We start from the raw sequence: 24,447 nt of genomic DNA on the forward strand, positions 1-24,447 counted from the left end.
GAGGAGGTCTACTCGAGAGTAGGGCTTGAGGATAATTGGCCATTCCCTTAGCCTATTTAAGTCGCACACAGCTAGTGCATTCCTGCTGGAAACAACTCATTTTATTATCAGAGTATTTTGGTTTATCATATCATGTTTTCTGGGCTGGTTGCCAACCTTTGCCGGTCTTATTTATTCTTGCTACTTAATAAATTTGATAAGGACCGTAGGTGTGTGTCAATATCCTTGGAAATCTGGAGCTGGGGCAGAACATTTCTACCTCCCTCCTAGCTTGCTTATCAGTGGGGGATGATGTTAACCTGTCAATTATTGCAATTTGCTGCCTTGTCCATGACCTTGGGTTGGCCAGGTTCGTTTCTCATTAATCCTATCTCTTACAGTTTGAGACAGCCCTGCCAGGTTGCTCTGTGTTTGGTCAGGATTGACTATGCCTTCACAGGCTGAGTCTGCATGCTCAGAGGTGGGGGGTCTCGGCTCTTCTGATCCTCGACTGGGGGTGGGTACCATTGATCCCTGCTCACTTTATTTATTTTTATTTGTTTAAATTTCTATACCGCCCTTCTCCAATGTAGGACTCAGGGCGGTGAACAGCCAAAGTAAAAACAAGACATACATACAAAACATACAAAATCTAAAATCTGTTTAAAATAATTAAATAATTTTGGCCGTAATTAAAACATTCCAATTTAAAATCCGTTTAAAATTTGACTCAAGCCAGCCCAGCTAGTTGAAATAAATGGGTTTTTAGGGCCCGACGAAAAATCCGGAGGTCTGTTATTGTACGTAGCTCTGGGGGGAGGTTGTTCCAGAGGGTGGGCGCCGCCACAGAGAAGGCTCTCCCCCTGGGGGTCGCCAGCCGACATTGTCTGGCGGACGGCACCCTGAGGAGGCCCACTCTGTGGGAGCGTACTGGCTGGTGGGAGGCTATTGGTGGCAGAAGGCGGTCTCGTAAGTACCCCGGCCCTAAGCCATGGAGCGCTTTAAAGGTGGTCACCAACACCTTGAAGCGCACCCGGAAGACCACCGGGAGCCAGTGCAGCTCGCGCAGGAGAGGTGTCACGTGGGAGCGCCTCGTCGCCCCCAAAATCCCCCGCGCGGCCGCGTTCTGGACCAGCTGAAGCCTCCGGGTGCACCCCAGGGGGAGCCCCATGTAGAGAGCGTTGCAGTAGTCCAGGCAGGAAGTGACGAGTGCCTGAGTGACTGTGCGTAGGGAGTCCCGATCTAGAAAGGGGCGCAACTGGCGTATCAGGCGGACCTGATAAAAAGCCCCCCTGGCCACGGCCGCCAAATGATCTTCTAACGACAGCCGTGCGTCCAGGAGGACGCCCAAGTTACGAGCCCTCTCCATGGGGGCGAGTGATTCTCCCCCAATAGCCAGCGATGGCGTCAGCTGGCTATATCGGGACGCCAGAAGCCACAGCCACTCGGTCTTGGAGGGGTTGAGTTGGAGCCTGTTTCTCCCCATCCAGGCCCGCACGGCCTCCAGGCACTGGGACATCACTTTAAGGGCATCATTGGGGTGGCCTGGGGTGGAGATGTACAGCTGGGTGTCATCAGCGTACTGATGGAACTCCACCCCGAAGCCACGGATGATCTCACCCAGCGGCTTTACATAAATGTTGAACAGAAGGGGCGAGAGGACCGACCCTTGTGGCACCCCACAAGCAAGGTGCCTCGGGGTCAACCGCTGCCCCCCTGTCAACACAGATTGCGACCGGTCAGAGAGGTAGGAGGAGAACCACCGCAAAACGGCGCCTCTCACCCCCAACCCCGCCAACCGGTGCAACATGATACCATGGTCGATGGTATCAAAAGCCGCTGAGAGGTCTAACAGGACCAGGATAGAGGAGCAACCCCTATCCCGGGCCCTCCAGAGATCATCCACCAATGCGACCAATGCCGTTTCCGTGCTGTGCCCAGGCCGGAAGCCGGACTGGAGCGGGTCTAGATAGACAGCTTCATCCAGGTACCGGGGAAGCTGTTGCGCCACCACACTCTCAACAACCTTCGCAATGAAGCGAAGGTTGGAGACTGGACGATAGTTAGCCAAAACAGCCGGATCCAGAGAAGGCTTCTTGAGGAGGGGCCTCACCACCGCTTCTTTCAAAGCGGCCGGCAGGACCCCCTCACTCAAAGAAGCGTTAACAATCTTCTGGAGCCAGCCTCGTGTCACCTCCCGGGAAGCCAGTACCAACCAGGAGGGACACGGGTCCAATAAACATGTGGTCGCGTTCAGCCGTCCCAGGACCCTGTCCATGTCCTCGGGAGCCACAGGATCGAACTCCCCCCAGATAACACTCTCAAGACCTGCCTCAGTCATCCCGTCTGGACATACCCAGTCAGAGGCCAGCCCTTCCCGAATCTGAGCGATTTTGTCATACAGATACTGCACAAAATCCTCAGCTCGACCCTGCAAGGGGTCATCCCGCACTTCCAGATGGAGGAGGGAGCGGGTCACCCTAAACAGGGCGGCCGGGCGATTATCTGATGACGCGATAAGAGCGGCAAAATAGTTAGTTTTCGCCGCTTTTATCGCCACTAGGTAGGTCTTAATATGAGACCTCACCAGTGTTCGGTCAGGTTCGGAGCGGCTGGTCCTCCAACTACTCTCCAGGCATCTTTTCCGGCGCTTCATCTCCCTAAGCTCCTCGGAAAACCAAGGAGCTAGGTGAGTTCGGTGCCGGGTCAGAGGCCGCAAAGGCACGACTCGGTCCAAGGCCCCGGCAGCCGCACTATCCCAGGCGGCCACCAGGTCTTCGGCCGAGTCATGAGCCAGAATCTCAGGAAATGGCCCAAGCTCCATCTGGAACCTATCAGGGTCCATCAGGCGCCTGGGGCGGAACCACCTGGTCGGTCCCGCCTCCCTGCGGCAGGGTGCAGCGGTTATGGAATACTGATGGAAAGCTGTCTCTGCTCATCCTGCAGGGTCTTTCTTGGTGTCTCAAAGCCTGGTAGGCCAGTGGCAGTTCGATATGCCTGTTGATGGAATTCTTATTAGAGAACCAGGCTTCTTTTAATAGGTGTCCTCCTTTAGTCCTATCATGGGCAATAACCTCAGCTTCTTGAAAATCAAATGTGTGGTTATGCTCCTTCATATGCGTCCAGATCTGGGAGCGCTGTTCTTTGCGTCGGACAGCCAGATTGTGTTCGTGTATTCTGGTCCGTAACCGCTTGGCCACTTGCTTGCAGAATTACTACAATTGATGCAGTAAACTATTGAAGATGTCTCCTCCTTGGGTAATGCTTCCTTTGGGCGCATTACTCTCATTCTCAGTGTCTGGTCCGGCTTATGCGTCATTTTGACTCCATGTGCCGAGAGGATACATGCAGCAGTTTCGGATACGCCCTGTACATATGGGAGCAGCCTCCACGTAGCAGTTCCACTGGCACCTTCAATAGGCTGCCGAACCCTAGGTGTAGCACACCTTTGGATAAAGTTCATTGAATATCCGTTGAGCTTGCAGACCTGATAAAGATATGCCCGCTCCTTGGCTTTAGCTGCTGGTGTACTACAATGAGTATCTATCCTACCGAATACAACTGATTTTATGTGCCATGGGGTGATTGCTCTCATTATGACAATGTCAGCAGATGGCTGACGAAAGCTTAGTAAAATAAAATTTTAATTATTTTAAAATTTTAAGTTCCGGAACTCGCAGGATGTCTGCTTCTTTCTTTACTAATATACCTGGAACTCATATTTTTAGAATAGTTTGTAATATATATATATATATATATATATATATATATATATATATATATATATATATATATATATAATGTTTTTCAGTAAGAATATACATATATATAACAAATATATATTATTAATATAATATAATATAATATAATATAATATAATATAATATAATATAATATAATATAATATAATATAATAAATATTAATATATTCTATTAGCTGAGGCTAATAGAACCCCACTTCTATTAGCCTTAGCCACCATAATCAGTGATTAGAAATGCAGTTAAATAACCTCCAAAAAGTCATTGGCTCCCCATACTTTCTCTAGAAGAAACATGACCCCCTACTTTGTTTTTCAATTCTCCCAAATCCCAAGCAGCATAATTTAACAATAGAGGGTTTAGTCAAATAAAGCAAACAATAAATATTTGAAAAAACACGTAAACGTGATATTCCATAGTGAAATAAGATGTTACTGAGAAGTAAATCTCACCTTCCATGAGCATCTTCTTTTTTTGAACCTGTCAAGAGCGCCTTTTGTCCTAAGTGGTCTTCCATGGCAGAAGAAGGACTTTCCCGATCACCTGCAAGCAAGGGAAGCGCGGCACTAGAACTACTATTCTCCTCTGAAGATGATGAAGAACTATGAGATCGCAGAGGTACTTGCAAATTTAATTGCTGGGATTTTCTTCCAGATTCTGTACCTACAGTTCGGCATTCCCATTCTTTTGTCTTTACACCATTTGCCTTACCTAAAAACAATTATATATTTTGTGCTAAATTATATGAATATTAAAGATACCAATATTTTTTCTTGTTTTTTTTTTTAAGTAAATGAATAAATACATAGCATATTCTTTTAAGAGATACTAAAAAGTGTGACAGCCATTAGCAAACCAGCCTGGTTTTTAAAGTAGAATATTTGTAATCATGAATTTTCCCATAACTCTAATTGCATGTTTTAAACAGTATGTATTTGTGTGAGCAAAAGTTTGTACTCAGTATCACTTTTTCTGCAATATTTCTGTTAAATGCATAATTTCTTTAACTTGAATACGTGTATTCAAAATGTGCTAATGTTTAATTAACGGTAAACTTTTACAGGTTTACAGATAGAGACAGACAGACAGACAGACGCAAATCTTTTACCATCTGGAATTTTCGGAAGTTCTTTAGTAATAATCCATTCTCCAGGTTGCAGTAAAGATTGCCCATAAAACATATCTGATTCTGCACTTGCATTTGAAAAAGCAGAGCTACTTGATGGTGTCAATTCTTCAAACTTGAAGAAGTCTAATCCTGACCCAGGGCCACCAAAAAAACGACAGCCACCAAGACAACCACATTTGTTCTTGCTTCTTTTATTCTTTATATTATCATCTGGCCATAAAAACCATAGTCTAGTAGAAAAAGAAGGAGTTCATTGAAATACACGGAGTGAAAGTATTGTTAAGAGATTTCTATGGTAACCATCATTAATGACATTATCTATAACATGCATCCACTCAGATTCCTCACCAATGCATAAGCCTATATGAAGCAGGAATGAAGTTGTTTTAGAAATACAGATGGTCCTCACTTAAGAATCACAATTGGACCTGGAATTTTAATCATCAAGTCATTGCAGTTGTTAAGCAGGTCACCATTTGACCTGACTCAATTTTACAACCATTTTTACAAAAGTCTTAAAGTGAGTCATTGTGATTGTTAAGTGAGTTATGTGGTAATTAAGCAAATCCAGTCTATCCAATGAGTGTTTTTTTCCCCATTTCCTGATGGAAAATGACAAAAAATGTGATGTTAGTCACATGACCATGGGATGTTGCAACCAGTTGTAAATGCAAGCTGGTTGCAAAGCACCCAAACTTCAAAGTTCTAAGTAATTTTTTTTTTTAGTGTTTTGTAAATTCGAATGGTCTTCAAGTGATTGGTCATTAAGAGAAAACTCTCTGTACCTCATTTTAAAAAATTAATTTTCATTACAAATAACTGGGTCAAGCAAACAAGTCTTTTCTGTTCCATTTCGACCATAACTCTGCATCCTTCAGAAAATACATGGAACCTGGCTCAGATACTGAAATGGAAGTCGGCTATTTCAAAAATCAAACACAGTTCATTGTGGAAGCATCAGATTAGTCATAAGCTTCTACAACTGTGTAGGATATGGGGATATTTCCTATTCTCTTTTTCCTATTACAATTTTTTGCAATGGTGAGACAAAGGTAAGAAGAGTTTGTTACAACAGTGATTTCTATTCATTCAACAGTAACAACAACCCAAATCCTCCAAAACAAATGTATTCAGTTTTTGGAAAATAAATGTTGGGGATACAACATTCTAAATAGATTTTATTTCCCAGAAATAGATTTAAAAGATATGATCATATTATAAAATAAATATAAAATTCTGCCACTGTTAACAGTTTTCAACTTCAAAAAATGTCAGATCTTTATCATTAGATTATAATGAAACTATATTAAAACATTGCCAATAACGAATATTTTTAAAATAAATTCATACACATAGATACATATAGATACACACATGCATAATAATAACAAAAATTCTGGAATCTATTTTCTGCATCAAACATTTATAAAACTTTTACATTTTTGAAGAATCTAACATGAATGTTCATTTTTTCATTAACAGATCTTTTTACTAACCTATTTTTTTATTTGTTTTTCTTACCTCTTTGTTCTGCTATCATGAATTTCCAAAAAATGTCTCTGTGCTTCATGCTTTGAATAGCGGTCAGCTGCTAAAGCAACATCAGCAGTGATAAGGCCAAAATTGATTGATCCTGCTTCTAGCCAATATGCCCTCCGTAGTATCGCAGGTTGAAGACTAGTTCGGCAGTTATTTGCTTGTTCAATATACTGTTGTATTTGGAAGTCTTGAATGGCAGCACTTATACCTTCACCGACTGACTGATTGTGGAGATTGCAACTAGCAATGCGCACAGCACCCATCTAAATATCAAATTCAAGTAAAAGATCAGGAGAAATCCTAGAAGAGTACCAACTCAAATTACTATAGGTTATTTACTCCCTAGTAATAAAAATGTGAGATTCTAAATTTCTTATTTACAAGTTGTAATAAAATTGTTAATATTAAGATGGTAATTCAAACTGTAAGTAGGCTTGATATCATGATATGATGAAATCATACTTAGCTAATAAATCAAACTATATGAAGATCAGTATGTTTCTGCAATAAGTGTGAGTGTATACGTGTGTAATCCAATTTGTTTCTCAAATTAGACATAAATGTTAATAATTATGTTTATTAAAAATCAAATTGTTATAGCCTATGCCAAAGATCTCCAAAATTAGTTCTATAATAATGTCTACACATAAGAATAACATTCAAGACAAAGAATATATATGCAATCTGAGGATTACCTGTATACAAAAATGAAGATGTGAAGTAAGACAAGTACTACTACCTTTATATTTGTAGCACAACCATGATCAACAACGTGTACATCTGCACCATCCACTGCCAGGCGGATCATAGCATATTTTAATTCATCAGATGTTAGACAAGGACCAGAAATGCAACTCATCTAAAGGTGGTTTTTTGTTTTTTGGGGGGGGGGGAGGAGGGGGGAGGGGAAGATAGTAATAAATGTTATCCTTGGCATGTATTCATTTTACTTCAAAAAAAGATGAAGTGATACATTAAGGCTATTGAAGCTGAAAGCATTTTGTTCTTCTATAGTCATATAATTATACTGGTAGTATATATATATATTTTTATTTTATTCACATTTATATGCCGCCCGTCTCCTGAAGGACTTGGGGCGGCTCACAACAATAAAATGACAACAATAAAATGACAACAATAAAATGAAATAGAAAAATAATTCAATTAAAAACCCAACAATTAAAACTGAATGAGTTTTATGAGTATATGAGTATTTCCATATTGTTTAAAGTAAAATAAATACTTTACTGGTCTGATCAAATATTAAGCCTATGGCTCACACAGTAATAAGATATAAAAATACAAATACAAAAGCACACCGGTACAACAACTACAGTAAAATGTTCTAGACTGTCAGATAAAAACTTGGATACACTGATAACAGAAGTCAAGGTAAAAAACATTTGGTCCCTTGTCATCAGTTTAAATATTAAGAACAATATTGTACATATGCTTCTACAATGAACAGAACTGAAAAAGCAGAATGCCTTGCTAATTGTATATTTATAAGGCATAGCCTCATTAAGCCACTGTTCAGAAAGCCAGATTATATAGTTTACAAGATGTTACCTTAGCTTCACAAAAACGACGATCAATTCCATGTTGACATATGACGACAGATTTTGGTCTTTCCAGTTGAAACTCACGACATGCCACATGAAACACAAATGTTTGTCCCCATTCAAATAGATATGCAACCTGAAAATAAATAAGGACTATTGACTACACATAAATCAAATATACTCAGAGGAATATGGATCTTTGAAAAGATTACAATTCTTGATTTTTGCAACAAATTATAAACTAAACTAAATTTTATATTTTATAATTAATACAGTGAGGTATATTTTAACAGCAAAAGGGGGTACTTTGGAAATTAGAAACAGAGCAACTTCCACTAATTTGCAAAAATATGAAGGAAACTTGATGAATAAGACATTACATGAAACTAACATTTCACAAGATGAAAATCTACTTACTGTATGTGCAATCATTACTTTAATTCTATTGTTTTGTGTTTAGAACTCTGAAAATAGAATGGATGCATTTTCAATCTTTACATTACGCACAAGAAAAAGAATAGAAAATATGGGCAGTGGAAAATTAGTATTTTAAAGTGGAGAACACATTTCCTTCTTCCTCCTCTTTCCTGGCTTTCAGGAAATGCCTTAAAACTTGTCTATATCTGCTTGGCATGCCCTGAAGCTGTTGGCTGGAGGTGGCTAATGTAGTAACAGAGAAGCCATTATCACCTTTCTGCTCCAAACCCATGGTTTTTTAGTTTGTTTTAATCTTTTGTAATTTTAATCTGTTGTATATTTATAATTGTTTTTATATCCATACATTTTATTATGTTGTAAGCTGCTCAGAGTTGCCCCAAACCACAATAAACAGCATATAAATTTAATAAATAAGTAATAATAAATGGCAAATAGTGTAAATTGAAAAAGGAAATGAAAAAAATAGATATGAAATTAAAGAAAAGGAAAAGATGAAGGTGATTTGATCCTGTACAGCTGATGGAAGAGAAACAATTGTGTAATTAAAAATGAAAAGGCTAAAAATGTATGCCATAAAGTATGAATTGGTATCATCTATTCAAGACTGTGGAGGATGCTTGTAAAAGATAACCTCTTAAAAGAATGGATCAAACATGAACATGAGAAAGGATGTGAAATCATCTTGAAACCAAATAAAAAGCATTACATGGAATGCTAATGAGAAATATGAAAAGGATGCTTCATGGAAGGATGAAGTGAGAGAGACTATGAATGAGGATAAAAAACACACAGAAGAGAATGAATGCTCCAAAATGTGGATGGGAAAATGAATTTTTCTTTAACTTTTCTTTATACTTTATATACAAAGAAAAACATAGAACATAGTAAAAAAGAAAAGGCATAGAACATTGTAGGAAACAGATAATGCAAGATTTTGATAGAAATAAAAATATTGTTGTGGAAATGCGTTAAAAGGCAAAGCAAGGTAAGTACAGAATACTAAATGGAATTAAAACTAAAAAGTAGCTGTTTCTTTCTAAAATTGTACAGCTTCTCTCCTTTGTTTAAGTTGCTAAAAAGTTCTTCATGTCTTCAGGCCCACTCTGAGGCACCTTCTTCCTCTGAATTCAAACATTACATGGGCCTTGCAATAATAATTAACAAAAATGTTAGAATTTACTGAATATGTTTTTATACCCTTAAAAAGTATCCAGAATATGCAAATTTCTCATGGAATAAGAGCTGAAATTGGAGTTGAATAATCAAGGCTAGTAGTACTTTAAACATGTATATTATATTTTACTAATTATTTCAGTTTTAAATAGATTCACTTTCAGAAAAATAGTTCCATCTTTTTTCTAATTTAGACCAAACAAGTCCTATGTAAACCAAACAAGTCCTATGTAAACCAAGATCCTAACCTTGATGTTATTTGAAGTAGTCAATTATGAATTCTGAAAATATAGATAAGTATTATGAGATTTTAATATTCACAAATGCAGGATTCTAATTTCTTTCAGTCTGAAATTCCTATCTAGATTATTGAACTCCTTTGATTTACACAAATACGTTGCATTTGTAAAGAAAACCACAAAGAATTTATTCTAATTAATTGTTTTTCTATTTCTGTCCTTTAATACATAAAACATATGCTAAAATAGCAATGTACACATTTTAATCTGAAACTTAGTTACAAACCTGTGGAACCGTAACCTTGGCTGTCAGGCTCCCAGTCTGAATATCAATTAACCAGGCATATTCCAAAGTGTCACTATCCACAGGCAAACCTTCTGCTGAAAACATAGCATGGGCACGTAGCTGCAGACCTGAAAGGCTTACATGACCCTCTCGAAGTACTTCATCCACAGTAGGTCTCTGTTAAAAAAGCAAGCTGGGTAGGGATTAGTGCTATATAGCTAGTAAACACTAATGCTTTTGTTAGCTTTATATTATTGTCATTATGCCATTTAATATGCAAAGCAAAATACAAGCTGTTTATACTTCCTGTTTTGTTTATCAATGAATCAAGTTGGCAAATTATAAAGTCACATGAAACTATAGTTATATACATTTAAAAAAAAGTAAATTCAGGGAACTACCTTTGGGTGTATCTGTATAAGATGAACAATAAATGTAACTAAAGCAGGTATATAAATTGAGATAAATGGTGTCATTCCACAGAAAAATCATGTTGGTCATGCTGTCACAACATACAAACTAATCTGTTCTTGACAGTGGGAAGATTTTCTAGAACAGGGGTGTCAAATTCACATCGTCATGGCGGCATCACATGACATATAGGGACTTTTTCTCTCTTCGCTAAACCGAGCGGGGCCACCACATGATGCATCTGGGCTGTGAGTTTGACATCTCTGTTTTAGAACAACGATGATTTGATTATAAGGGAACATCAGGAGAAAAATCATTCAAATTGGAATAACTGTAATTGGTTCACAGTGTTAAATGGAGCACTTTAGAGCATGATAAAAAAAAGGTAATTACTTATGTTTACTTTTCCTAGTTATTTAACTAGCTTGGAAAGTAAGTTTAAGTAATATTACCTGATAATTGTCACTCAAGAATATATTCAATGGTGATAATACAAGTTGCAACATAGTTTCCTTATATCCCTTTTTCATCTCAAAACATAATCTTTCCAGAAAACCAGTAGGACATTCTGGGCCATCACTGGTGCAATGCTGAATACAGAATATTAAAATGAGAAATAACCATTTAATTAAATGTTAATAATTCTCAAATTGTTAAATTATGAAAATATTTAAAATAGTCTTTAAAAAGGCAAAAGTCACACTGGAAGATAACAGTTTTTTCAAAAAGTAACATCACGTTTTGTAACATCAGTGGGTAATTCTTCTAAAACTATTAAAGTTAAGAATCATTCTTTATTTTATATTGTATTGCTAAGTTGCTCATGAAAAATTCTCTTGAACTATTCTTACCCAGTAAAACAACAGTTCTGAGACTGGAGAAGAACCAGGAAAATATCGTTTCTATGCATTACCTTCAAGAATTAAAGGCTAGTTAATCTCAGTCTAACTAGTATTACTGTGTAACTACTTTTACCCAACTTCAGTTATAATGAGAATAAAACTTCATATCAGAAGATCAGAACATAGCTTTTGCCTAGAATTCATTTTATTTCTGTCTCAAGAATGCATGGAAAGAGACCAAGAAATGAGCAGAACTAGGGCAAAACCTGGATTTGATTTCATTTTAATTTAATTTAATTTTAAGTTAAAATACCAATGTAATTTAAATTAATCTTAAATTAATCATAATTAGTAATCTACCATTTCATTCCATCACAATAAAAATTATAATGAGATACTTGCACAATATATGTAAGAGGCACTCAAGTAAGTTGAAGGAAGCAGCCCAAAGCTGCATTATGTAGACAGCAAAAATGACAGCTATATATGACATTCCATAAATAAATTCTATTTAAAAAGCAACCCCCACAACAAATTGTGAACTTCCTTATTTTTATCAATATGCTTTTCATTTAGAAGTTGTTACGTTTCAAACCAAGATATATCTTCTATATGAGGCACCCCTGTGATGGTATGTGAAAGCAGGCTTCCAAACACCCACATTTTGATTATGTGATCATGGGGGTACATTAATGACTATAACTTTTAGGACCTGGTGTAACTACCAGGCTAAGAAAGGTCATTAAGCAAGAACTATTTGTAATGTGTTTTTAAGGAACATCATTTCAGCCATTGTCTATCCCCTTGATGGTGAACCTATGGCACATGTGCCAGAGGTGGCACACAGAGCCCTCTCTGTGGGCACGCGAGCTGTCCCCAGCTGCTCTTCCGGGTTCCATCATGCACATGCGCGCTGGACAGCTGGTCCAGCGCACATGTGCATCAGCCAGTTGCTCTCTTCTGGGTTCTAGTGTTCCGGTGTATGCATGTGCACATGCGCATGCATGCGTTCCAGTTTTGGCACTCGGTGCCGAAAAGGTTAATCATCACTGGTCTATCCACTGCAGGATGAAGGCCTCTTTCACATGTTTAAGGACAAAATCTAGCATATTCATAGGCCAACTATAGAAAATCTGTATTTCTAGTTATGTGCACAATTTTCTAAAATCAGGGATAAAGTACTCATAATACTTACTACTGGCAAGCGTCCATGAACTTTGTACACATTAACAAGCACTGTAATATCCCATGGGCGTAAAGTTAGAGGATTAACTTGTTTCATTGATGCATCACACTCTTTTTTGTCAGCATCCACTCCAACTGCTGTCCACCCAGAACTTGAAGATGTTGACATAGAAAGTACAGGGCTTGAAATGACTTCTTCAAAATCAGTATACATATCATCTTCACCAAAATAATTTTCCTAGTGAAATGAATTAACAATATTCATTAAATGGTATAATATATATATAGATTACAACAATATATATATATATAAGTATAAAATATAACTATAATAATGTAAAATTAATAGGTATGTTAGATATGTTCACTACCTTGAGTTATTAAAAATAATAAAGATGGATACAAATAAATAAACCTTCACACCTTAGTATAGCTTTCCTATAGCAAGTCATTTAGAAATATTAATTTTCATTTCTTAATTATAGTCTGTATGATTACCACATATACTGATAATGTTTTAGAGATTAAGAGGGGTTCTGAACATTTTAAGTAATTGGAAAGCTGGGGGCGATGAGTAGAACATATCAAATATTTGAGTTGTTGGTAAACTAGGAACGCTCTTTAATATTGTCCACTCTATGGACAGCAATTTTGGAAACATTTGATTCCGTTCTCATGCTAGTCAGAAATGTACAATTATGATTTAACACATTTGAAGGATCCCCCAAAAATAGAAGGCTGATTGGAGATTTTCTTCATGTAGAAGAATAAGTTATAATTACAAAATACTACATTTTTTAATAGGACTACAAGGCCCATGTATATTTTACAATCCAGGGAGAGCTAATACCTTTATAGACAGGAATGCTTTTAAAAGTGGTCCATATAAAGTTATCTGGGAATCTGGGGAAATTTCTAGTTCTACACGAAGCTTGTCAGGCGGAAGTTCAGAAGGGTCAATAGGAAGACGGGAAGAAGCTGAAGGAGATGTTCCTCTATCTGCCATTTTCTGTGATGGTCGCTGGGCAGATAATATGGTTTCTTCCATTTCTGACACTTCATAAATGAAAAAGTAGAACAATTAAGCAAATACTGATAACATTTCACCAGAGTACCAGTGAAAGTAAACTTTTTTAAAAAAAAAAATCAGACTTATATTATTCAACAAATCTGAAGAAAATAAAAGCTATGTAATTTGTTTTATTGTTGGTGTTTCGTATTATTTTAAATTGTATTTCTCAACTAACCTGAAGATCTAAATGCAAGGTTTTATTTTTAATAATATATAATTCAAAGTGACATGCCCAATAAGAGCATAACAGTATTTTAGGGTAGTAAATTAAGGAAAAGGATAGTAAATTAAGGAAAACTATGATAGGCATTTGTTTTATATGCTTTTTCTTTTCAACATTTTAAATAGGCACAAAATAATTTTATCATGTGGCACATTTAGAAATGATAAGAATGAAAAGTCGATCTTATCTGTTTGAATTTGCTCCTTATATTTTTTCAGTATATTAACTTTTTTGTTTGTTTGATACAATTCTACAATACTTCTCATGCAATTGCACTTCAAAGTACTTTACACTGAAGCATATTTAAAACTGTTTTTATCGTATGTTTATGGAAGGAAAAGTTTGACTACAAAGAGGGGACTGTGAAGGGGTCACAGCTTGATGAGTGGCTACAGAGCCACCTCTTGTTCTACTTAATGCTGCCCAGTTTTGGCAGACCACAGGAGGTGCTCCATTGAATGGCCATTATTCACTCCCCAAACAGCTCAGCTGGGCTTCCCAGGAGGTGGATTCTTGGGTGGAAGGATCTACCTTACTTTTGGAACATCATCCCCTTAGAGATATCTCCATTCTGTGGTGTAGTAGAAGGTAGGAAAAAAACCAAGAAATTTCTATAAGCAAACTGTTCTGTGCCTGGTCTGGCCCACTTTTGAATAAACAATTGAATTAAAAAAACAATTGAATAAAGAGAAACAAACAATTGAATAAAAAGAAACAAACTTACATGATTGGATCAAATGTTCCTTAACCTTCTGAGGATAAATTGGATGCCAAACATAATCAATTGTAAGCATAATACTTGGTATTGTCCAGCATTCAACCCAGCCAGCCCTATTTAAAAAAATGGTCTATGTAGTAATTATTTTAATAATTTACACATTACTTTCTTGTATATTTTGACATTCAAGTAAGAGAAACCAAACTTACTCTTCTTGAGTCATATTCCTCCATTTGGACTTGCTTAGCTTCTGACCACTCTGACTATCAGCAGGAGCACAAGACTCAGGATTTAATTTAGTTGGATGACAATCTTTCACCAACATAAACAGGGAGTATTTACTAGGATGGCAATCAGGAAGAAGTAAGTGAACATCAAGACCATCTCCCTGAAAATACAATATAATGCATATTTCAATATATTATATTTAAAACATATAGAAGTGGACAAAGTATTTCTGTATCTCATTTTTTTTGCCCAAAGAATCCAATTTGTCATGAAATAAATTGAAACTGACACAAGTAAATGGCATTCAACATTCTTTATTCCATAAAGCAAATCTTTCCTTCTGATGTATGACTTCATCTATTCTTGTGAATAATAAAAACAAATGAAACATAACTAATACCTCTTAGAAGTTAAAAGACATTATTGGATTTTAGTTATCTCTCAAGCAGATTATTTATTTTAATTACGATCATAAATTTCTTTAATTTTATAATCAGTCATGACAAATTTGACTTTGTTGACATCTAGGAAAATGACAACATTCATTATAAATTTATATAAGAAAGATAGTTATTCATAACAAAAGTATTTTCAATTTTTATATAGAAGGAAGGAGCTATTACAATGCCTTGGGGAAAAAGTATCAAGTATTTTCCCTTTGTACATTGTGCATAATGTACAATAAAATTAAGTAGCCTAAAATCAATTGAAATAATTTCAGTATTAAAAAACAAATATTTTTCAAATGAATCTACCTTTTCAAAAAAGGATTATACTAGTACTCTGTCTGTATAGTATAGAATAAACTACGTACTGTATGGTCTCAAATGTCAACCTCTTATATTTGATTCAAATTTCAGTATTACAAATGTTACTGTATCTATATATTTAAAGGTAAAATTAATGGCACAAATACTGAACTAACATAAAATTTTTATCATCGTTTATAAAACCACTTTTAAAGACAATATAAGAGGATCAATTTTTGATTTGTGCCGCCTTACATGTCCAGTAATTTTAAAAAATTGAAAAAAAGAGAAAATTGATAGCATGTATTCAAAAGCGGGACATGAACAATTAAGCAATGATATCTGAGCCAGAATTTTCTATGCTCCTGCTAGACATCATTGTTCATGTTCTTCAGGTCCTGCTTCAATATATACTGTCAAATTTCTACTTTCCAATTTATTTGTTTTTTGTTTTATTATGGAAACAAACGCAATTTATTTTGAAGATCAAGGTACCCACTTACCCTTAAAGAGAATCTAGTACTGCATGTAACTGGAACAAAGTCAAGAAAAGGCAAAGAGAAAACTATGTTTAATGTTTCTCCACAGGCAGCCACATAAACTAAAAGAGAACAAGAGAAAAACATTGTATAAATTAATCAGACAAATATTTATTTTTATTAAAATGACATTATAAAGACTATTTGCTATTCTATAAGCACCGTTAAAGTATGCTTCCTAATACACTTAAGTATATTAAACTACTTAAGTACTTATTAAAACTGAGAGCTCTACAATTTCTCTGCAATTATTTTCAAAAAATTATTGTGTGTTAGAATGCTCACCTGCAAAATTAAGGAAAAAATGCAGGAGAAGCCTCGCTCTGTTAGTACTGGAACTGAGAAGCAATGGAATGACAACTAGCTTGGGAGCTTTAGTTAAAAATAATAGAGATTTTTTTTCTATTATTATTTATTTAATGTAGGGCAAGGGTGTCAAACTCAAGGCCTGTGGGCTGGATCCAGCCCACAGGCTCCTTAAATCTAGTTTTACATCTATTATCTAGCAGCACTCGGGTTCCAGTCTCACCTTGCCTTGCAATGTCTCGGTCCAGGTTCAGCGCCAGCTTCTGCTCTCCACACACACAAACAAAGCTAGTTTTTCTCGCCAAAATGGGTACCCATTTATCTACTCACAATATTACATGCTTGCCAACTCCTGGGTGGGCAGGAACTAGGGATCAGGTGACAGTAGTTCATTCCATCTCACAGAGCCAGGCTCAAACTGCCGGAGTACAGACCATTTCTGGTTGGCAGTTCCTTTGTCATTAAGCCATTGCATCATCAAGTCCCAATGTCTCAGCAGTTAAAGATGCTGAGCTTGTGAGCTGGAAAGCTGAGTTCGAGACCCAAGCTCCACACAACAGGATGAGCTCCCATTACTTGCCCCAGATCCTGCCCATCTAGCAGCTGGAAAGCATGGAAATGCAAGTAGATTAATAGATACCACTTTGGTGGAAGGCAACAGCATTCTGTGCGCCTTTGGCATATAGCTATGCTGCCCACGTGACTATGGAAATTGTCTTCGGAAACACTAGCTCTCTTGGCCAAGAAACGAAGATGAGACTGTGCCCTAGCCTCCACGTCTCATAATATTGGTTTAATTTTTCTATGTAGGAGTTGCAATTGTATATAATTTAAGAATACTTTATTATTATGGGAAGTGTAAGGCAGACAATATCTGTGTACTTTGTACATATTGTAGTAGATAGATGAAGACTTGTGCCTCCTCAACAAAAATATGTTGTGTACAAACATTGAATTACAGAATGAGAAAGAGGCATCTTAGACATTTGTTTCTGTTTCTGTCCATTTGAAGGAAGAGGGACAATGAGGTCCTGGACTAAGAGTAGCACCCAGTGTCTTTCTCTCTATCCAACTGACCTCGCTATTTTCTTCTCATTGTGAAGAGAAATACTGTAGACAGTTGTTCTCTGTTTCATTCAGTATTATACAGTATGCCAATTAAATACTTCTGACACTGCAAAAACTACATTTCTGTCTGACTTTGTCTTTGTGGGAATCGTTTCACTTCTATTTTTATTTACATTAAAAGCAAATATATGTAATATATTTTAAGAATGTTCCTTTTAGTTCATTATTGTCTTTGTGGTTATTACAACAACCTTTTTGTCAGTGATAAAATGTTTTAAATAAATACCTATTTAAAAGTTTGTATTCACAGCTTCAGACTATCCTGATTTAAATTTTACTTTAGAAAATACACAAGGAGAATTGCCCTTTAAAAAATACTGCTATCCTGTATATTGTTAAATTATTATAGTTCTTTCTTATGTACAGCTTTTTTTGGAGGGGGGGGATTACCTGACTAGAAGACACCCTAAATTTAGTATGCTTCACCACCACCCCATTAATAAAAGCTAGACAGAAAAACAATGGCCAGTTTCATCATCTTGACAAGCTTCAGGACGCCAGTTCCAACTCAAATCAATGTAGCAGATTTCCTTCCTTTCACCCTGGCTGCATATGGCAAAATGATTAGGGTTAACTGAACAATTACTTCTCAAATGAATTGCTTGAAAACTAAGTTATTCCACCTACAAAAATCAATCCCCAGAATGCATTCTCACTCACAGAAAAGACTACCACAGAACACGTTTCCTTCCAGTTTCCTTCCTTCCAGTGGAAATAACAAAAGCAAGTAGAAAAAATGGTTATCTGAGGGCTAGATACAGTATGTGGGAAATTTAAATACGAATACGAATACTAATGCAGTATCAGGGGTTTTCAATTCAATTGTTTAGAATGTGATGGATTTATGTTTTTGTCTTATTTTTATAATTTTCTTATGTATGATGTACACTGAAGATGGCATTTAATTTGGTTGTACGAGGTGCAATGACAATAAACTAAACTAAAATAATAATTTTATTTAGCTGCCAAATATGTTTTCCTTTACAGAATATTCTTCACTGATAATGCAAATCTAGTAATTGTTGAAAATGAAATATGTGTATATGCCAGTAACAGTTCTTTCATTGCACATTTCCTACCCTATTACAATCACACACAAAAAAAGATTAAAAAGGATCTGGAATAATCTTCAGGTGACATGGTTTTTATTTAAATACAGTTGGATCTTTTGGATAATTATAATAATTTAAGCTGCTCAAATAGCTTTGAGAAGAAATTTAGTATGCATACTTTACAACATAGAGTTCTCACCATTTTCCTGTTGCTTTGTAGAACAATCAATCCAATTGTGCTGATTTGCAGACCAAATCATTTCAAACTGATGAAACATCACTTTAAAATTCCATGTATAGGGAACAAATGAGTAGATATCAGGAGAACTGTCACCACACCAATCTTCAATCAAGTCTGAAAAGTAAGAGAATATGTAACTTCAATGTGTGATAGTACATTCTATCATGCTGACAATGGTATAATTGAATACAACAAATTATATATGATCCAGAATACCTGTAAAGAAGTTTTTTTGAGCATATATGAAATGGTAAGTAGCTTTATATACTTCAACTTCAGTCTGCCAAAGTTGTGGCATGTTCCATATTTGGGGATAAAAGGCGTTAATGTGAAACTAAAAAATAGATATAAAAAAAATAGATACTGTTAACAATGTATAATTCACAACCAAAAACTATAACAGCAAAGATAAAACAGAGAGCCATATAACGCCTATTTATTAACTTATAAATCCTTCTTCTGTTAATTACTCAAATACAAAACCATTTAGCTGAAAATTGTCAAATGCTCTGATAACAAATATGTTGAAAGCTTTGTCCCAGAGATTTTCTTCCATAAGTAACTCATTGAACAGTGATTTTATTTTGTAAGGATTGAAACTGTTTTGAAGTGATCACATAAAGTTTTTTTTACTTCCATCCATGAAAGATATGTGACTATTCAGGAAGCACTAAATAACTGTAACAGCCAACATTGCAAGTTTAGTCTCCAAATATGTACCTCAATAAAAGTCCCATTGAAGTATTTATACTTGAATACTAAACAAAAATCCAAAAGCAGAAGAGCCAAATCATTAGCCCTCCTGATAGCATTTCCAGTCTACCCTGATGAGATTGCAGGTAAATCTGCAACAGGCCCCTCCTCAGGTTTGAGTTACTGAGAGTTAAAAACAAACCTTATTTAATTTGGAAACGATGTTTTATATTAAACTTCCACATAATCAAGTAACACTATTTATATGCAAGTGCCAAATTTGGGGAAATTTCTAATCTTTTATGTGTTTTTTTCTTATGATTCTTATTCAAAAAAATATATTGTTATCACATATATTGTTCAGATATCTACAATCACTTGGATCTGCTGTTGAAGTAAATTGAAAGCAAATACAACAGAAATTATTCTGAGAGTATGCATATTACTTACAGCTAACATTTCAGCTTCTAAGAGAGTCCGGAACTGCATACTACTAGTAGCATCTATATGTAAAAGTTGTCCTTTAATAGTGGGAGAGTAACCTAGTAAACAGAACAAATCTTTGTTTTAGGATTATGCCTCTCTTCAAAAATTGTCTTATACAGTGGTATGTTTCTCTTCAATGGAGATCTTTAAAGGTAGCCATCAGTCTAAAGTGTTTTAGCAGATCTGTACTGAGTAAAGAACTGGATATCATTTGAAATCCCTTCCAACTTCATGATTTTGAGGAAGTACCTATTTCTAAAATTATTTCATGCATACTATCAGTAGTAAATATATAACATGAACGGAATCAATTTAAAAATAAACATTTTGGATCAAATGTCTATTTTTAATAAAGGAAAGTGATGTGAATATTACAGATACATTGTCAATGCAATTCTTTGTAGAAAGTTTTAACAAATAAATAAGAAATATTTGTGGACTATAACAGAGAATGGCAAATAGAGTTGCATCTTCAGTCATCAAAATTTTTAGAATTATATTTTGAGAATTCACTATGTAGCTTATCATATGGCACAGAAAAACTGAATCCAATCAGTTTAGCTACATTGGTAGACTAATATTCTATAAAAAATTATATAAAAAGAAAATAATATACAACAAACTTTCTACATTAATAGGGGTTGAAATATATTAAGAAACACTGAATTTTTAGAAATGCTAATCAATATGTAAGAGTCACTACTTCAATATAGTTTACCACAAAGAATACAAAAAAAATTTTGCTTCAACTTACCATTTTCAGTGACAGTCATGGGAATATTAACTTCCAAGTAAGAACCTGCTCCAACATTTACATGCACTGCATTAGTTTCCTGCCAATGAATTTCAGAATTAGTTCAATTACTTTTATTAACATATCTTGTTTCAAGTTACTGTATAACCATCATATGTAAAAATTAAAGAAAGCAAATATAGTACAAATAATTAAAAATAAAATAAAAATTAGAAACAGAAAGGAGAAAAAATACTGTGTCTTTTGAGTACATAACAGAGTTGTACATATCAAAGCTGTAAAATAGAATAAACAGACAAAAATCTAGAAAAAAGCATCAGTAAACCATTCCATACTCTTCCAAGAAATCTAAATGTATCTGTGTGTGCGCGTATGTGTGTGTGTGTGTGTGTGTGTGTGTGTGTGTGTGTGTGTGTGTGTATAAGTATGTCTACTGTGTTTCCCCGAAAATAAGAGCCGGTCTTATTTTTTTTAGTTTACTTTATTGTCATTGCACCTTGTACAACAAAATTAAATGCCATCTTCAGTGTACATTATAACTATAAAAATAAAACACAAACACACATCCTTCACATTCTATACAATAGAATTGAAAACCCCCGATATTGCATTAATATTGCACTATACAGTAGAATTCAATATGGTTACTGCTCTGGGATAGAAGCTGTTTTTCAGCCTATTTGTCCTTGTTTTTATTATCCTGTACCGTCTGCCAGATGGTAATAGTTCAAAAAAAAGTGTGCCCAGGATGAGATGGATCTTTAAGAATGTTTTGAACTTTCTTAAGGCAGCGGGAACTATAAAGCTCTTCTAAAGAGGGGAGAGAGCAACCAATGATCCCCTGGGCAATGATGTTAACCCTCTGGAGCGCTGCCCTACCCGCCACTGTGCAATTGGCAAGCCATACACAAGTGAGTAAGTTAAAATACTCTCTATGGTGCAGCGGTAAAAGGTCACCAGCAGTTTTTCGTTCAGTTGTTGTTTCCAGAGCAGTCTCAGGTAGTATAATCTTTCTCTGCTGGGCCCCTTTGACCAGTGCTGCAATGTGGATGCTCCAGGTCAGGTCCTCTTTTATGATAATACCCAGAAACTTAAAACTGGCCACTTGCTCCACTCGGTCTCCATTGATAAGCAAAGGCTGGATGTCTGATCTATTCCTTCTATAGTCCACTATAAGCTCATTAGTCTTATTGGTGTTAAAGTGTCAAGTTATTGTCTCCATACCATTATATTTTTGAAGGCTTCAAAATAAGAAATAGGGCTTATTTTCAGGGAAACATGATTTCAAGGTGATCAGCCTGGCTGGGTGTCACATCCTCTCAGTGCATGCAAAAAAGGCGGCAAGAACGTGCGGGCTGACGTTGTCTGACAGCAGCTGCAGTCTGCTGGCCCCTTGGTCAGCGCATTCTGGGGTTGCGCAGCCCGCGCAGCGCAGGTTGATTACCTGTCCAAACAGCAAACAGCAGCAGAGGAATGGGAAGGAAGCACATAATCCTGATGTGCCATGGGGGCCACAGGCAAGCCAAGAGACGTGAGATGGAGTGGGTGTCTGGCCACAGGAGGCTCATCTTCGCATCTCTCGGCTTGCCTGCAGCCCATGTAGATCCGCCAGGATCGCCTGCCTTTTTGGAGTACAGCTTATATTAGAGGACCTACTCTGGTTTCTCTTCAGATCGTATAAATCTTTCGCCTTTAACAAGCAAAATTCTTAAATGAACTGACTCAAGTGAATTCTTCCTAGAGTATGGCAGATTTCCTCCATTTCAAGAAAAACCTTGTTTTTTTAGAATATGGATTAACATTATAGGAAACTAGAGAATAGACATGTCTCTTTATGTTTGTGTGTTGGTGTGTCTATGTGTTTGTTTACTTTGATGTGAAGCAATATCTCGGGTACAGAAAAAATATTTTTGATCAATAGATCAAGAAAAATACACACACATATATACCAGGTACACAAAATTAAAAATACAGATTTGTTGGAAAATGAAAAAAAAACATAATATTCAAATATGAAGGAATGCTTAACTACACTTTTTCCCTTAAGGCTTTCTGTATTGTACTATTTTCAATACTTCCAAAAATAAATTATAAGAAATATTATTTATTAAAAAAGAAAGTATTTATTAAAGAAAATAATACATGTGCTGCAACAACTAGTGCTAATTTCCAAAGCTTCTAGCCAAGTTATATTTATTTACCCTATTTTTTGTAAAGAGCAAGTCAATAGTAGCATCTGCAATAATATTCATACGTAGCTCAAAAGCAAGGATCTGTCTTAGCTTCCCAGGAATTGGAACTTCTGTAACTTTCATTACTTGATAATCGGGTGGGAAAAAAAATTTCCACAAACAATCCCTAAAAGAAAAATCCAAAGAGTAACATTACACTAAAATAAATGTCAGTCATTTATGAATATTTTCTGTAGTATATTTACACAAGAGCAACACTGATGATTCAAATTCTCTACATTTATATGAATTTACCTCAGGATCAAGATCCTTCATAAAGATCACCTTACATTGTTAATGAGATCCTGCAATCAAAATCTTTGAAGAGGCATACTGGCCTATTAAATATATAAGTCATGTATTTGCCTTATCCCTAGATTAACATCTAGATCAGGGGAGTCAAACTCAAGGCCCGCAGACCGGATCCAGCCTGTGGAATGCTTAAATCTGGCCCGTGGGGCCGGCCTGGAAATGTCAAAGGACCGGTCCGTGGTGCCTCTGCCGGCCAAAATGGGCCATAGGGTAGCCATGCGCGGCCCCCCGCAGCCTCTTTTTGGCTGGCAGAGTGCTGCAGGAGGACTGGATTGGACTGAATTACAATTATGTGGCCTCAAGTAAGTGCCTGATCTGGATAGAAAACAAGTAACATCCTATGTTAATACTAAGTTTAATGCCAGATTTTAATCTACAATCTATAATTGATAGCTATTTCTATTTACTATTCTGGAAATTTACCTCTGCTGTTAGATCTTGTATTATCATGTTATTTATGTTATCATATTTTTATTATTAGTTGAATAATAAAAATATAATAGTATAAATAGCTTTTCTGCTTGGAAAAGCAATTTACTATTAAACAATTGGATATAAATTGAGAAATAAAAAATTTAATGAAGAATAAGTAATAAATGTTTGCCAGTAATATCTGGTAGAAGAGATAAGAAAATGGTTATAGTAAAGAACTGTGGAAAGAAAGAAGAGAAGGGGGAAAATGAATCTTGAGCCTGTGTCAAATGCCCACCATGCCCACGACCACTATGACCATGCCCACGACCACTCACAGCCACACACACCCCGGCCCTCCGAGGTCAAACACAACCCTCAATGAAATAGAGTTTGACACCTCTGATCTAGATCTATCTTTTTCAATAGTGTTTTCATGAAATCCTAGATTTCCGCAGGAGATTGTGTTTTTTTAAAAAAAATATTTGTAATTATGAAATCTATGTAACACAAACATAGTAGTGGGAATTTTTATTCATTGCAATTCATCTGTTGGCCTGCGACTTTGCTATTGTTGTAAACCTAACAAGTGGATTGTGTATGTCAGAAGTGAACTGTATTGTGAAGCTTTCTTATTTCTTGCTATTTTTCTACAGGGATTCCCTGAAAACTGAACATTATTTTAAGAATTCATCCAAAATAAAAAGGTTGAAAAAAATTAATACAGACCACATTAATAAATGGATTGTATTTTCATAATTG

At 36.0% G+C, this 24,447-nt stretch overlaps 1 protein-coding gene across 17 annotated transcripts in view; it reads right to left on the reverse strand.

Moving 5' to 3' along the window:
- BLTP1 (bridge-like lipid transfer protein family member 1) overlaps positions 1 to 24,447 on the reverse strand; it is a 148,110-nt gene that overhangs the window by 96,000 nt on the left and 27,663 nt on the right. For all 17 annotated transcript variants that reach the window (XM_034401468.2, XM_087874611.1, XM_034401470.2 and 14 more), the window contains exons 11-27: positions 22,933 to 23,089; positions 20,732 to 20,810; positions 19,942 to 20,033; positions 19,015 to 19,132; positions 18,757 to 18,912; positions 16,036 to 16,133; positions 14,765 to 14,943; positions 14,562 to 14,668; positions 13,393 to 13,598; positions 12,553 to 12,780; positions 10,968 to 11,105; positions 10,105 to 10,281; positions 7,976 to 8,104; positions 7,146 to 7,265; positions 6,389 to 6,669; positions 4,847 to 5,097; positions 4,191 to 4,449 (exon numbers count right to left, since the gene is read on the reverse strand). In XM_034401468.2, the coding sequence (XP_034257359.2) occupies positions 4,191 to 4,449; positions 4,847 to 5,097; positions 6,389 to 6,669; positions 7,146 to 7,265; positions 7,976 to 8,104; positions 10,105 to 10,281; positions 10,968 to 11,105; positions 12,553 to 12,780; positions 13,393 to 13,598; positions 14,562 to 14,668; positions 14,765 to 14,943; positions 16,036 to 16,133; positions 18,757 to 18,912; positions 19,015 to 19,132; positions 19,942 to 20,033; positions 20,732 to 20,810; positions 22,933 to 23,089 (2,775 nt within the window). The remainder of the gene's footprint in view (positions 1 to 4,190; positions 4,450 to 4,846; positions 5,098 to 6,388; positions 6,670 to 7,145; positions 7,266 to 7,975; positions 8,105 to 10,104; positions 10,282 to 10,967; positions 11,106 to 12,552; positions 12,781 to 13,392; positions 13,599 to 14,561; positions 14,669 to 14,764; positions 14,944 to 16,035; positions 16,134 to 18,756; positions 18,913 to 19,014; positions 19,133 to 19,941; positions 20,034 to 20,731; positions 20,811 to 22,932; positions 23,090 to 24,447) is intronic.

The sequence above is a fragment of the Pantherophis guttatus genome, chromosome 8 (genome assembly GCF_059756535.1).
Source record: "Pantherophis guttatus breed Tessera chromosome 8, ASM5975653v1, whole genome shotgun sequence".
Classification (NCBI taxonomy): Eukaryota; Metazoa; Chordata; class Lepidosauria; order Squamata; family Colubridae; genus Pantherophis; species Pantherophis guttatus.